General features: G+C 42.8%; 1 protein-coding gene across 11 annotated transcripts in view; it reads right to left on the bottom strand.

Annotated features, from left to right (window-relative positions):
- Positions 1-14,678, bottom strand: part of LOC147026201 (dynamin-1-like) — a 176,466-nt gene that overhangs the window by 133,937 nt on the left and 27,851 nt on the right. For all 11 annotated transcript variants that reach the window (XR_015058152.1, XM_085881375.1, XM_085881374.1 and 8 more), the window contains exons 6-7: positions 10,178-10,338; positions 9,442-9,584 (exon numbers count right to left, since the gene is read on the bottom strand). Coding sequence is in view for 10 of the 11 variants with exons in the window: in XM_085881375.1 (XP_085737501.1) it covers positions 9,442-9,584; positions 10,178-10,338 (304 nt within the window). In the remaining variant the exon portion in view is untranslated. The remainder of the gene's footprint in view (positions 1-9,441; positions 9,585-10,177; positions 10,339-14,678) is intronic.

A 14,678-nucleotide genomic window follows, 5' to 3' on the forward strand; every position in this document is an offset into this window, starting at 1 on the left:
ATGCATACTGAGGAAACTCCAAGGAAGTGCATGAGTTTTGGTTAATTAAAACACCCATTTTGAAGATAATTAACAACCTCATTTAATTATATCCTTTTTCAGGAGCATCCTTGGCCACCTAACTCTTTATGGGGCGCAAGGCGTATCCTGGGTTACCTCGCTGGGGTCTGAAGCCACCATGTTTTTTTTGTCCTGCTCAACCATACCACAACTTGGAACAGGCCGCAACGATTTCTTAACGATAAAACCCCCCTCCCCCACCTCATTTTCCTCACTCATATCATGATCATAGCTATGAATCACTGGGTACATTGCAATGCTTATAAATGCCCGGAGACGCCAGCGGTGGTGGAATAATTTCATTTCCGCACATACATAACCTTGAAAATCTCTTAAACCAAGCCAAATTACAAAATTGAAGCTCCAGAATTGAACTTGGCAGCAGTTCTGACTGCTATAAGTGTGTTCATTTGTCCAATTCGGACATTGCTTGGGCATCTTCAGGAAGTGTTTAATAGGACAGATCATTGTTTGCCAAGCCAGCATTCCTTATTAACCATTTTGGTGGAGTGTTTAAGCCACTTGGTGAGTGCTCTGCAATATTCGTACTGTCAATGAATACTGTATATCAATTGACTTGAAGAAAGGTCAGGGGCCACGTGTTGTTCTGCGGTGCAACAGGCAGTGACAACAGACACAAGGCGCAGTGAGGTGAAATTTACTGCACGTGATGTGTAACGCACGGAGAGTAAAACCAGTGTTCATTTACATACGTGTGATGTCTCATAAATAAAGAAGATATAAGCACACCTGACATGACGCCAAGGCTTCAGGATTTACCCTCAAAATGAAAGGTCCCAGAAGATAAAGAAAATAGGGTAACATTTGTGCATGCAGCATTTTAAAATGACACTTTTTCTTGCTACAAAACATCATATCTTCCAGTCTCTGAATATTTTGAATAAAATAATTCCAACCCATAATTTTTGATGGGCTTTTATACTCGTTTGTATGTGTATATTATATATACATATACACACATACACATACAAGCCGGTAGGCGACATGGCTGCTCGCTCTAGATGGAAAGCTGGCCGACGCGACTAGCCGATATTCATGTACATGCTATCAATCAATTTAGCACAATAAATATGATTATCACAGTCCTCTTGGTTTGCGCCCAGAAACCCGCCTTGTGAAATTTCAGGCATGTTTCCAAAGAGACTCTAACAAATGGCAGCCCTGGTAATTCCATTTATCTATTCGCTAAAGATTTTATTTTTTTTATATGATGCTGTAAGACATTCTCCTTGGGCACAAAAAAAAAACAGGTCCCTCGGAGGTCCAGTTTCGGAGGTATTGAGTTTTTTGTACAGTCCACAATAAGTGTACGATGTACGATAATGTATTTTAGCTGTTGCAAAGCAACGGAGGTGTGCATAGCAACCATTCATTTTTGTGTACATGCTCGCCACATTGTACACATTTCACCCAAGTTTCATCAAAATCAGACTCTTTCTCTTAGAGAAATTCGAAATTAACCGTTTCTGAAATGTTCGACATGTACTCGCCCAAAACCTATCTCCTCCTACAAATATTTTTTGTTAGGGCTGCAAATTGGCTTGAAGGGAGCGAGAGAGATTGCGAACAGAACTCGAAGCTTCGATTTTTTTATTTTTTTTTGTTTGATTTTTTTCGATTTTTTGACCACTTTAAAGGGCCGTTGCTCTGCCGTTGCTAGGGCCCGGGGTCCCATATTTGAAAGCACACGATTCCCAGAAATATTGGTCCTACCTACCAAATTTCATTGGAATCGGTTGAGTGGTTTAGCCCCTAGGCTTGACCAAAGTTTCGCGGACAGACAGACAGACAGATGGAAATGTCCAGAATAAGGGTGCTCTAAGAGCAGCCAATATATTATATATACATATGAAGGTGCTTCCAAACAAAAGTAAAACTAGATCTACTACACTAATTTGTGCAACAAACAAGGGCAGACCCAGTCTCAGGCAACGTTTCACCACCTTCACAGCCGGCTTCCTCAGGCCAATAGACTGCGAGCCTCGGCATGTGTCCGGTTTATATTGTTACGGTTGTGGGGGTAGACGGAAGAATTTAATAGGGAGTTTAGCATTGTGTAGAGTTGCTTGGTCCGTGGACGAGTGAAAAGCAACTCGATGTAACCAAGTTAGGGAATCTGTGAGCTTAAGTGTTACATGTCACCACATGCCAGGTGGTGCGGTGTTAATTTGCCTTGGGAGTAAAAAAAAGTTCTCCAGTATGTGATAAGTTCTCTGTGATTTTCCCCTATGTTTTTTAGATTTCAAGATCAGCAATAAATGGGGGGGGGGGAATCTCACCCCTGAAACGACAACAAACGGGTAGGAGAAGCCCTTCCCGGGTTTTTGGGTGAGGCCACGCCCAGGAGGTGTGGGATAGAGCAGGAAAGAGAAGGAGCGCACAGGAAAGGTGGTGGATCTTAAGAAAGATCAGTGTGATCGAGGTCAAGGGCAAGCAGGCTTGCACATTTTGGGATTGTGGAAGGCTTCCGTCTGGATAGGATGGGAGTTTGGCAGAGCGCACACACAATGTCAGTGTGAAGAACGCACGAGGCAGGTGGCACTGAAGGGAAAGAGGAAGGCTGACATTTTGAGCCTTCACGATGGAGAGCTGTTAGGGGATTTCCTGGCATACGTCTGCTCTGCTTCAAATGAAGCACCATTTTGCCTCCGTGTGCACGTGCTGGTGGGGGCTCCTCGATTCCGGTTCGACGGGGATTAGCTCTGGCCCAAGCTGAGTACAAATAGTCTTTAAAAAGGAAGATTTTTCTTTTTATTTTGTTTCCCCATTGTGTGTGTGTATGTGTGTATGTGTGTATGTGTGTATGTGTGTATGTGTGTATGTGTGTATGTGTGTATGTGTGTATGTGTGTGTATATATATGTGTGTGTGTGTGTGTATGTGTGTATGTGTGTGTATGTGTGTGTGTGTGTGTGTGTGTGTGTGTGTGTGTGTGTGTGTGTGTGTGTGTGTGTGTATGTGTGTATGTGTGTGTGTGTGTGTGTGTGTGTGTGTGTGTGTGTGTGTGTGTGTGTGTCTGTGTGTGTGTGTGTGTGTGTGTGTGTGTGTGTGTGTGTGTGTGTGTGTGTGTGTGTGTGTGTGTGTGTGTGTGTGTGTGTGTGTGTGTGTGTGTGTGTCCTTAACTGTAGGAGTTGAATATTTATTATTGTCATTATTTCCTGTTGAATTATTGTCTTTGTAAATATTTGTGTATGTTCATTGAATGTGTATATTTTGAAGAAACTATTAGTGCGATTGTAGTGGGTTTGCGGATAACCCCCCCCCCCCACCTCCGCCACCATGTATCCGTTCCATTCTCCGTACTCCTCTGCTCGTCCGCCATGCCCCTCGAGCACGTGTTGAAATCTCTGATCAACGTGTCCTCCTCCTCTTAATGAGGAACCGGCCGACAGTCTGGGTGCTGTCGGTGTTAACCGCCCGGCACCACAATTTAGGTCGGAGGGTTAACCTGGGCCGGCCACCCCCACGACAATGTTTGATACAAACGCTCATTTCCGGTCATGTGTTGGTGCGAGAGGTCAAATGGAGTGCTTTTTTTATCTTGCAAACCTCAAGCAAAGTAAATCACATCGATGAGGTGCTCTGCTCTTTTTTTTTGTTTATATTTACACGTTTAAACAGGTCATTAATGAGAAGCCGGCTGTGAAAGAAAAACTAAAAATAAAAAAGGTCAAATTTTTGCCACATTGCAGGCAAAGATGTGCTATGGTTGATTGGGTCACCTTTCCAAGCCTAATTGTTCTATCATGTTCATCTAGCCTTTGCTTTAAATTTATTCCAGTTTCACCAACGTATAATTGGTCACAGTCTCTGTACGACGAATGGTAAACTACTCCAGATTTAGCATCATATGATATTGGGTCATTTAGTTTGGAAATTACATTATTGATGGTGCATAGAAGCTTATAAGCTACACCAACCCGTGGACTGCATACTATCCTACGAATCCTTTCAGAAAGGCCTGAGTACAAGGGCAGTACAGAGTGCCGAAGCGTGTATGGCTCCTTCCTGTCAAGGTGAGGAGTATTCCCCTGATGTTCCAAATTTTGAGCAGAACTCCTCTAACTCATTTCATCAATTGCATCAGTTTTGGATGACAATACCATCCACAGAGATGCCAACTTTTGGAAATCAGAATTAGGGAGGATTTGCAACCAACACCAAATAATGTGCGCGAAGCGCACATCTCGAGCGCGGAGCGCTCGACCCTTGCGGCGGGGTCCAGGGCCCGCCTTAGGGCCCTGGAAGCTCTGGGGTTCTAGAAGCTCTCTAGTGCCCTCTGAGCCCTATTTTGGAGCATTTAACATGTTAAGAATTCCCACTTTTTGAACAAAAAAAAGGGGAAAATTGTGTACTTTTTAATGTTACATGTATGTTAATATTAGTAAGTTAGGGGACAATCAAAGATTAACAAAAAGCACAAAAGAAGCAATATTTTTCTTACCTTACTGGCTGGTACTACTGTTGCTTGCTTTTTCCATGGCAGCTTTGCTGAGTGACAGCTGTGTGGCTCTTTTAGCCCTTCTGATTATGTCTTTGCTGTATTCTCTCTGGTAGCAAGGGGTGCTATGAGCTAGTTTTTCAATAAAGAGAGCTTCCAGGGTTTTGACACTCAAATTGGGACGAAATTCAGTATGATTCTTCCGTACAAGACTGAGTGCCCGCTCACATGATGCGTTCGAATGAGGAATGACCAAGATTCCCTTCATCACTTTGCTCAAATTAGGATACTTCTTGGCACCAGTGCAGGGATTTGTGAGCTGTGAAATCCGATGCCACTGCTCATCCACTCTCACTGTCTCGGTAGCAATTGTAGCTATGGAGGCGTCTGCCTGGTAGTGAGCGAATTCACTCTCAAGACTGTCTATGTCACTATCACCGCCACTGAACAGACAGGGGAATTTCTTGATGAAAAACTCCACAGTCAAACCCCACTTCTTGGTGTAGCTTAACATCCAGCACCTGAGCATGCTTGGCTAATTCATCATCTAGCGGCCAGGTTTTGAAGATGTAATTGCAGGCTTTCACATTATATGAGCGAACTGCACTGAAGAACCCTTGGATGTCTGACTCACTCAGAGTGAAGGTGGATTTCTTGAGACTCCTTTGTTCCCTTATATACAGTTTGGCATCGTTCCCAATCATGAGGTCCTCATCATTCTTCTGATGATTTCTGTCAGAGAAGGGTACATTTACCAGAGCAACCGATGACACCGATGGTTTCAAAAACCGTACGAAGATATCTTTCAGAAGACCATTCAATTCTCCGTGCAGGAGATGAATACAGGGTTCGTCTCTTTGGAGCAGAAGATTCCCCTTCTCAAAAAGCTTGTTAGCATATCGAAGGAAGAAACAATAGAGTTTTGTTTGTGGAGACAAGAACATCCTGTTGACACGTTTTTCTCTAGATTCCTGCACAGTGTTTGAGGAAGATGCGCTTTTAGTTGTAGAACTCGTAGTACACTTAGCCGCAGGGCGATCACACTTGCGTTTACTGCCAGCAGAAGAGGTCAGACTCGTAGTACCAGATCCAATTTTACGTTTGAGGAGAGAGCTTGAGGTAGGTGCAGCCAAGGAAGAAGACCTCTGATTCGAAGGTTTTGCTGAGCTTCTATCAAGTGATTTGGCAAAAGCAGAACTTAACTTGGGTCCTTCTTTGCCTGTAGATGGGACTATCACAGTCTTTCTCGACTCTGAAGGGATCTGCTTTGTAGATGAACGTGATGAAGGGCCGGTGATGCTACCTGCTCTCAGCATTGGTTTTGGTGCTGTCCCTGCTGTCTTCTTCGCAGCAGATACTGCAGTGGTAGTGGTGAATGCTGCTCCACTAGTGCTTGATCCTGCAGTGCCAGTACTGGCAGTAGATACAGTAAAGTCCTTCTTGCTCATTGTTAGAGTCTTGGCTACAGTTGGTTGCATTTTTCTTCGTACTTCTTCTTTGAAGAAGAGGCGAAGTGGCTCCCACTGTTCAATCAGCCTGTCTAGGCACTGACCAAGGGACAGCCACCTTGTTGCGACATGCTTCAGAATCTTGTGTGTCGGGGCATCACAGAGTTCTTGCAGTGCTTTCACTCCTTTGACGCGTTTACTACTTTTGTCCAAGTAGTAGTAAATATCGATGAGAAAGTCATCTAATTCAATGGGTAAGGCCTGAGCCGCCTTCTTGGCCGTATTGTGCATCATATGGCAAGGGCATCCCGTGATGTAGCACTCTGGATTTTGTTTGTGGATATAAGCAGCGACTCCTTTGTGCTTGCCCACCATGACAGAGGCATTATCAGCACAAAAGGAAACACAATTTCCCCACGGAATTTTCCTGTCACTGAACTCATGATCAAGCAGTTTGAAAATGTTTTCTCCAGTGGAATCTTGTTTGCACGCAGGCAAACTTAGCAAACCTTGCTTCACAATCCCAGCACTGTTGTCATAGTACGAAATCAGGACAGGATATAGCTGGGCCTCACCACTGTCATTGCTACCGTCTGTAGCTAGGCTAAATGGAGCTAGTCTAGCAATATCGGCAATAGATGAAGCAGTAACATTTGACAACTCACCAATTATTGCTGAAGTTTTTGTTCTTGCACATCCATACTTTGAAGCAACTTTTGAATCTGGAAACATCTTTTGAAATAGAGGTCCAGCATGATCTGAGACTGATATGGGCAAGTTATGTTCCACAATAAATCCACTAAAGAGAAGTTCCGCTCGGGTAACATCCTCTTCCTCGCTTGTCCCTTGTTTGGTGAAATAATTCAGAAGTGTACCGGTACTCGTGCTCGAAGATCTCTCCTTTGCAATGTCTGTGTGCCGTTTGCTTCCAACGTGCTTCCGAATATCATCGCGACCTCCGTGCTCAACTGAAATATCAACGCTGCATACTGTACAATATGCATGATGAATTCCTCTTTCAGACTTTCGAATACACGGGTATTGGAGACTGTATTCGGTCTTGTACTTCTGAGACCATTTCTTGGTCTTCGTAAGCTTCTTTTCTGCCATTTCGTAATCAACATCGAGGGCTTGAAGCATCGGTAACTTCGAAGTCGATGTTCCACAGCTGCAGCGCGACTCGTAGAACTCTAGCGGCTGTTAAACACCGCACGGTGGTCGCGACCGCCGGGCTGGTATGGGGCCCAGCTGCATGCAGTGAGCGTATCGCATGCATATACACTGTGCATATATACCGCATGCACTGTATTGCACACATACCGCATGCACTAAATCTCAGTGCATGATCGCATAAGCGAGATCCAGACCCAATGTTTCGCTGCTCCTCATTTGAATTTGCAATTTTTTACGTACAATTTGGTAGCAGCGAACGTTATGGAGTTACCACATGCTATACGTAGCAGACGATGCTTTTCATTCAATTCTCATACTAGTACATTCTGATTAGTGAACAGTGCAAAAATATCAAAATTTCGGGAGGATAAGGATAGTGATCGTAAGGGCGGGAGTTTGGGTGAATTTTCGGAAGCCTCCCGATGAAATCGGGAGGGTTGACATCTGTGCATCCATGCCACACCACTTATATGGGAGATTGGGTTGCAGGAGTTAAAATCCAGTAAACTACTGGTGTGGGTTGGTTTCCTGTAAACTGAAGTTTTTACGGAGCCGTCAGGCTTAGAGTGAAACTCCACATCCAAAAAGGCCAGTTTGCTTTCTTTTTCAATTTTGATTGTGAAGTTAATGCTGGGGAATACCCGGCCAAGTAGTCCCAGTAGGTGGTCCACCATGTTTGTATGCACAATGGTGAAGGTGTCATCCACATTCCTGTTCCAGTTCCGTGGGAGCAAATTCTCATGAGACTGAAATATATTTTGTTTGAATTCCTCCATCACCAAATTAGCCACAACAGTAGAGACCGGTGACCTATAGCTGTGCCAAATATTTGCCGGTAGTGTGCACCATCATAGATGAAGGTCGTGCTGTTCAGAGATCTCCAGCAGGCGAGCAACATCCTCAGGTGTTGGTTGTTCTGACCAGCTATTTTCCAACCGGTCGAGTGCGAGGCTCACCGCTAGATTGACTGGGATATTGGTGAAAAGTGAAACCACATCAAAGACACCATCGTCTCATTATCTTGGATTCTTAACTCTCATCCTTTCAACAAATTCACCACTATTCTTAACCATTTTATCAGTCTTTCCGACAAGTCTGCCAATGATGCGTGCTCAGAAGCCAAACAATCGGTAAGATGGTGCATTAACAAAGGACAAGATGCGTCTCAGAGGGGATACCGTCTTCGTGAATCTTAGGAAGACCATACAGTCTGGGTGCTGAACCATTACTGCAGTAAAGCCAATTGTGGTCCTGGTTGCCCAGCCTGGCTGCTCGTTTTCGCATGAACAATCGTCAAGGACTGTTGCTTTGGATTTGGGTCATCAGGTAATTTTTGATAAGTTTTACCACCCACCAATCATGATATTTTACCTTGGTACGACTCCTTGTCAATTACTGCCACTGCCCTGCCCTTTTCTGCTGGTACAAATATCAAATCTTTCCGGTTTCTAAGACTTTTAATAGCCTTCAGCCTGCAATATGGCCACAAGTTTGACTTTGATGGGACCTGTGTCCTCGCCATGACGTCCAACAAACAACACAGTTCGATTTTGGAAACATAGCATGTGAAGAGCTGGAAGGGTGGTCTAACTGATGAGATGGTGGACATACCTACAAAATGCATACCTCTGATGCAAACGGCAAAAACTGGATGGTGCAAACAGCTGAATAAGGTGAGCAACAAACACTTAATCAATCCCAAACACCACGTTCACAGGTGTACAACACCCAAAGTGAGCCCCAACACTCACACAACCACCTCATCATATTCAACCCGGACAGGCAACCATCTGTGTTCATGCCCCAGAAACACAAAAAACAACAAGCGCACACACAAACACCTTCAGATCACGGGTAAGTTAAATAAATAAATACATAAATAAAAAAAGAGCAGAGCACCCCATCAACCCTATTTGATGTATATTTTGCCTGAGGTTTGCAAAATAAAATTAACCATTTGACCTCGGGCACCAGCACATGTCCGACAATGTGCGTTCGTATCAAAATAAAAACCGGACACGTGCCGAGGCTTGGGGTCTATTGGCCTGAGGAAGCCGGCTGTGAAGCTGGTGAAACATCACCCAAAACTGGGTCTGCTATTGCTTATTGCTCAAATTAGCGGAGTAGATCTAGTTTTACTTTTGATTGGAAGTGCCTTCTTTAAAAATGTCATCCAACCACCCCAATCTTTACATATACAAAACTAACTGCACCCATTTTACTATCAGGTATCACTTTATAAAAAGCATTTTTGGAGATGTATTGCAAAATTTAAGGTTGACAAGCTGAGGAGACATACTGAAGAAGAGCTTTGGTTTTGCGAGTAGGATCATCAGGACGGAAGTTCTTGAACTCTTCCACTTCTTTCTCCAATAATAGACTTTGGCTTTGCAGTTTGTTCCGGAGCGTTGGCAGTGTATCGCGGATATGGTTTGTCAGTTGCTAAAGAGAATCAAAACAATTAAAAAAAAATAGATTACAAACAAAACAGCATGTCACTTTCATATCATCATCATTCAAACACAATGCAATTCAAAAACTATCCTAACTAGAACAGTACTCTGTAGAGTGCATACCTCCACCAAGCTGAACAGTTCACATTTTGAATCCCACTGAAAGGCTGGATCTGGATCCCGACCTCAACCAAAATCTAATCTATTCTTCCTTGTCACACACCCAAACTGTTCAAGTTTTGTCTGGATCCATTCATAACTTCGAGATATCATGCCATCTATAGTGTTGATCCTATTTCTCAATGGTGAAGAATCACTTTAAAATTTTCATGGAATTTCAATATTACTCAACGTTATCCTGCACTACCTTTGTAGCTGCTCTGAAATCAAATTTAGCAATGCTGATGCTGCAAAAGGAATAAATAAATTTAAATAAAACAAGTAACAATTCTGCAATAATTTACAGTAACTTCCTCTCCAGCTCAGGTCACACAGTAGACAATTGTTTTATAAAGACATACTCTGTCCAAAAAGCAATAACTGGAAAGAAACAACCATTCATTTTACAAGACTCAATCCCACCTGATTTAAAGCTTTTTGAAGGAATGGAGTGCCCATGCGATCAGCAAGGTGTCGGTATGCTGGATGAGACAAGAAAAATTTCCGCTCTGCTGACAGGGCTGCAGTGATGTCTTTCTGTCCGTCAATGTCCTTTTGACTGCGATTTACCACACCAATGTAACCTGGAAAAGTGTAAAATGGCTAGGACAAAATTTCACAGCCAATCAAACAGCTCTAATGAAATGGAAGGTATATATTCATGCAATAATACAATGGCTGAAGTTATCCACCCTAAAGGATTAGAAGGTGCTGACATTTCTAGATTTCAATTCATTGGAGCAAACAGATAAACTATTCATCATTTTGCTCTAGTAATGGATAGAGCCTGAAACATCAGCACCTTGTAATCCTTCATGACAGATAATGCCGACTTTAATTATTATTTAATTTATTATCTTGTGCCACCAACACAGAACACTAGTTTTTTGCTGGAATTAGCAACTGTGTGTGTGTGTGTATATATATATATATATATATATATATATATATATATATATATATATATATATATATATATATATATATATATATATATATATATATATATATACACATACATACATCATTGGGACCATACTCTGTGCATTGTTGGTGCTGCCAAAAGCAGTCTCCTTGGCTATTGGGTAAAATCCTGGACGGATCACCACTCTGACACAGAATACCAGCATGATGGCACTCATTTTGCCGACCTCAGAAGGAAGACAGGCAGAGTCAACCCCACTGTTGAATATTAATTCAACAACCAAGGAGCCCACCACCCTAACAATTAAGCCAACACCAGGTATGTGTGTGTGTGTGTGTGTGTGTGTGTGTGTGTGTGTGTGTGTGTGTGTGTGTGTGTGTGTGTGTGTGTGTGTGTGTGTGTGTGTGTGTGTGTGTGTGTGTGTATATATATATATTTATATATATATATATATATATATATATATATATATATATATATATATATATATATATATATATATATATATATATATATATATATATATATATATATATATATATATATATATATATATACATACATACATACATATATACATACATATATACACACACACGTAACTGCACCAATCTTGCAGCTATCACTTTCGTAAATAAGTCTTCATATTTCTAATCAGTTTTAAAATCAATGATGCTATGTTAACTCGAATCGATTACCCTAAACAATTTGGTTTTCCTGAAAGAAAAACAAAATGCATTTATGGCCTTGAAATGAGAAAATGCATTACCAAAACAATTTTCAATCACACCCAATTCTAACAAAAAAGTGGTTTCAAAAATTGAGGTTGAGAAATTCATTGGGGTAGTCAACAAATTAAAACAATGTCTATAATTGCAAAAATCAGCTCAAATAGCAAATACAAGGGCCATTCTTGGATACTTATTACCTTCGCAAACTTTGTTGCGAAGGTTATGTTTTGATTGCTGTGTATTTATTTATTTATGAAAATGTGTGTTTGTTTGTTATTTGCATAACTCCAAAAGTATTGAACTGAATCGCAGAAAATTTGGTGGGATGATTGGTTATTATCCGAGGACCATTTGATTAGATTTTGGGAGCGATCGGGTCAAAGGTCAAGGTCAAGGTCATGAAAAGGTCAAAATCGTCTTTTTACCATAGCGCAGTCAATTTGTATCCAATTTGCATGCAACTAATGCCAAAATGTTCAGAATTCAATGCCCCATCTTGTGATATGTGACATAACACAATGACGTAATAACCCTTATTAGCGGTTGGGAGTCAAAGGTCAGGGGGGGGGTCACGACATTGCAAAATGTGCGGTTTTAATCATAACACGGTCAATTCTTATCCGATTTGCATGAAACCAACACCAAAATGTTGACTGTTCTGTTCCCCACACTCTAATACCAATTACAAAATTAAGAGTACAAATGTCAAGGTTGAGGTCATGAAAAGGTCAAAATCGTCATTTTGCTATAGTGCGGTCAATTTTTATCCAATTTGCGTGCAACCAATGCCAAAATGTTGTGAATTCAATGCCCAATCTTGTGATATACGATATGACACAATGACGTCATTACCTTTGTTAGCGGTTTGGGTCAAAGGTCAGGGGGGGTCAACGACCTTTATTAACATAACACGGTCAATTCTTATACAATTTGCATGTAAGTAGATTCAAAAAGTTTAGAATTCAATTCCCTATCCTGTGATGTGTAATATTTGATTTCTTATAATGTGACCAGTTGTCATCAGATTGACTTGACACCGACACCCAAAAAGGTCAGGGAGTTCATACAGAAATTGTACAATGTACGTGAATCAGTGTCAAACAGCAGGAAATTTAATGTTTTTAAGCCATCATAACACATATGGGATGGCAGATGTGGTATGGGATTAAATACCCTCACAATCAACGGTTTCTGGGGGGGGGCGTGGGGGGTGGCAAAATGTAGCGTTGGCGAAGGTATGCGCTCTACTGAGTGCCCGTTATAGTTTCAATTAAGAGTTTCATTCAAATGCAACAAAAGCAAAAGGGAGCTGATCCAAGGTGTTTGGAAATGAAAACACACAAGTGGTAACATCCAAAATGACACATCATACTGAAATACGCAATTTGGTGTCTGTCTGACAATGAGATACAATGAGATCAGCAGATACATTCGGTCTGACAATGAGATCGCCAGATACATTCGGTCATTACTGATCCGATCTCAACCAAACTTTTCATGGGAACCAGGAGTAAAACGACAGAGGTTTTCTGCCTTGGATAAATGCCATTTTAAGGTGTTTATCATGGGGCACACCTACTGGAAGTATTGTTACGACTTTGGAAGTTTACTACACACAACATACAGGCCTATAGATCAGTTATATCGGTTAGTAAGTGTCGCCAGTTAGGGTCCCGTCCCTTGTCTAATGGGTAATTAAATGTTCATGTGCTGTGGAGTTATTTTGACAGTTTGGGTTTTTCTTTTACATTTTTCCACCAACATGAACTACAGCAACAGCTGCGGACCACTCCAGCTCCAAATAAAACGACGAGAAACCCTCTGCTCCCGGCATTCTCCGCGCGCTCACTAGGGGAAGGGTTATGCCACCACCCACAGATTCACTTGGCGGGGCACCAAGTAGAGGAAAGGTCGAGCCGCACCCGACACACCCTCTACTCCCGGCATTCTCCGTGGGCTCACTAGGGGAAGGGTCATGCCCCCACCCACCGATTCACTTGGCAGAGCGCCATGTCGGGAAAAGGTCAAGCCGCGCCCAATAATGAATTACGCCTGAGGAGCCCTGCCCGAGAATGATCCAGCCTGAGAACAAATCACGCCTGAGCGAGCCACGCCTGAGTGAGCCACGCCTGCGAACGAATCATGCCTGAGCGAGCGTGCCAGAGAGGATAACCAGAGAGTTGGTGTCAAAGCCACCCAATGCTCGCCTGCTTATACATTTATCGTTTTTAAGATGAGTCTAATAATATTTTTTTATAAAGCATTGCAGTGAAGTCTGATCCAAATAATTTTAAAGCAATATATGTATTTGTAATCAGTAAAAAAGTAGTGTGGTAAATAAAAACATTAGAAAGGAAATAACTTGCACAAAAACTTTAACATTTTCACGCTCACGCTGATGCTCATGCCGGGGGTATCGCTATAGCTCTCTGTTCTTCGAAAAGGTGAGCTAAAAAGGAACAGAGAATCCTCGCGGAGAGCGTCTTCGAGCGTTTTCTTCCTCCTCCTCCTGCGAGAGCGTCTTCTTCTTCCTCCTCCTCCTCCTCCTCCTCCTCCTCCCGATGATCAAGAGCTTGGGCTTCAGAGACAACATCGACCACCGGAGCTGCAAGGGTGTGCGCCATCTCTCGGAGGGATACGGAGGCGAGGTTTTAACGGCCAGGACGAGCAGAGGCTGATCGCGGCTCGCCGGTGTCTGGGATCGGCTCACCTCGACGCAAAGACCACCCGAGGTGGACAGATCCGAGGCAGAATCTGGTCTTCAGCTCGTCCTTTCCATCCGGGCTGGAGGCCTTAATAAAGACCATTTTGGTCTGATTCTTTTGGGGTGTGCGTATGTGTGTTTGCGGTGCCAGTCTGCTAAGTAATGCATTGTTAAGTGCCTTGCTGTAAATATGTGCTTATTAATACTCAGATAACTCTGCTCTTTTGTGTTCTCCTACCTGCCAATTGTTAAATAAACACCCCCATTTGTGAAATGTATCCGCTCGTTCGTGTCCTTTCCTCCATTGGCTTAGCATGCTGCGTGTTGGACAATTAGCAAGGCTGTTGCCGCTGTAATGGGACAATTGGCCCGACGGATCTCGGCGATCAACCGCTCGGGTCGCACACGGTTCGAGTACGCTAAGCGGCTCATTCCGTATGGGTGCCGTCGAGGGTGTGGAGACTCGGTAAATCGCCACGTGGAAATCTGGGTATTTTGAAAATTGACAAATAACCCTGTACCACGTGGCAGAAATATTGACGCTTCACGGTCCGATAAGGGACC

The sequence above is a fragment of the Eptatretus burgeri genome, chromosome 5, assembly GCF_056783735.1.
Source record: "Eptatretus burgeri isolate ZD-2024b chromosome 5, Ebu_testis_v1, whole genome shotgun sequence".
NCBI classification, from domain to species: domain Eukaryota; kingdom Metazoa; phylum Chordata; class Myxini; order Myxiniformes; family Myxinidae; genus Eptatretus; species Eptatretus burgeri.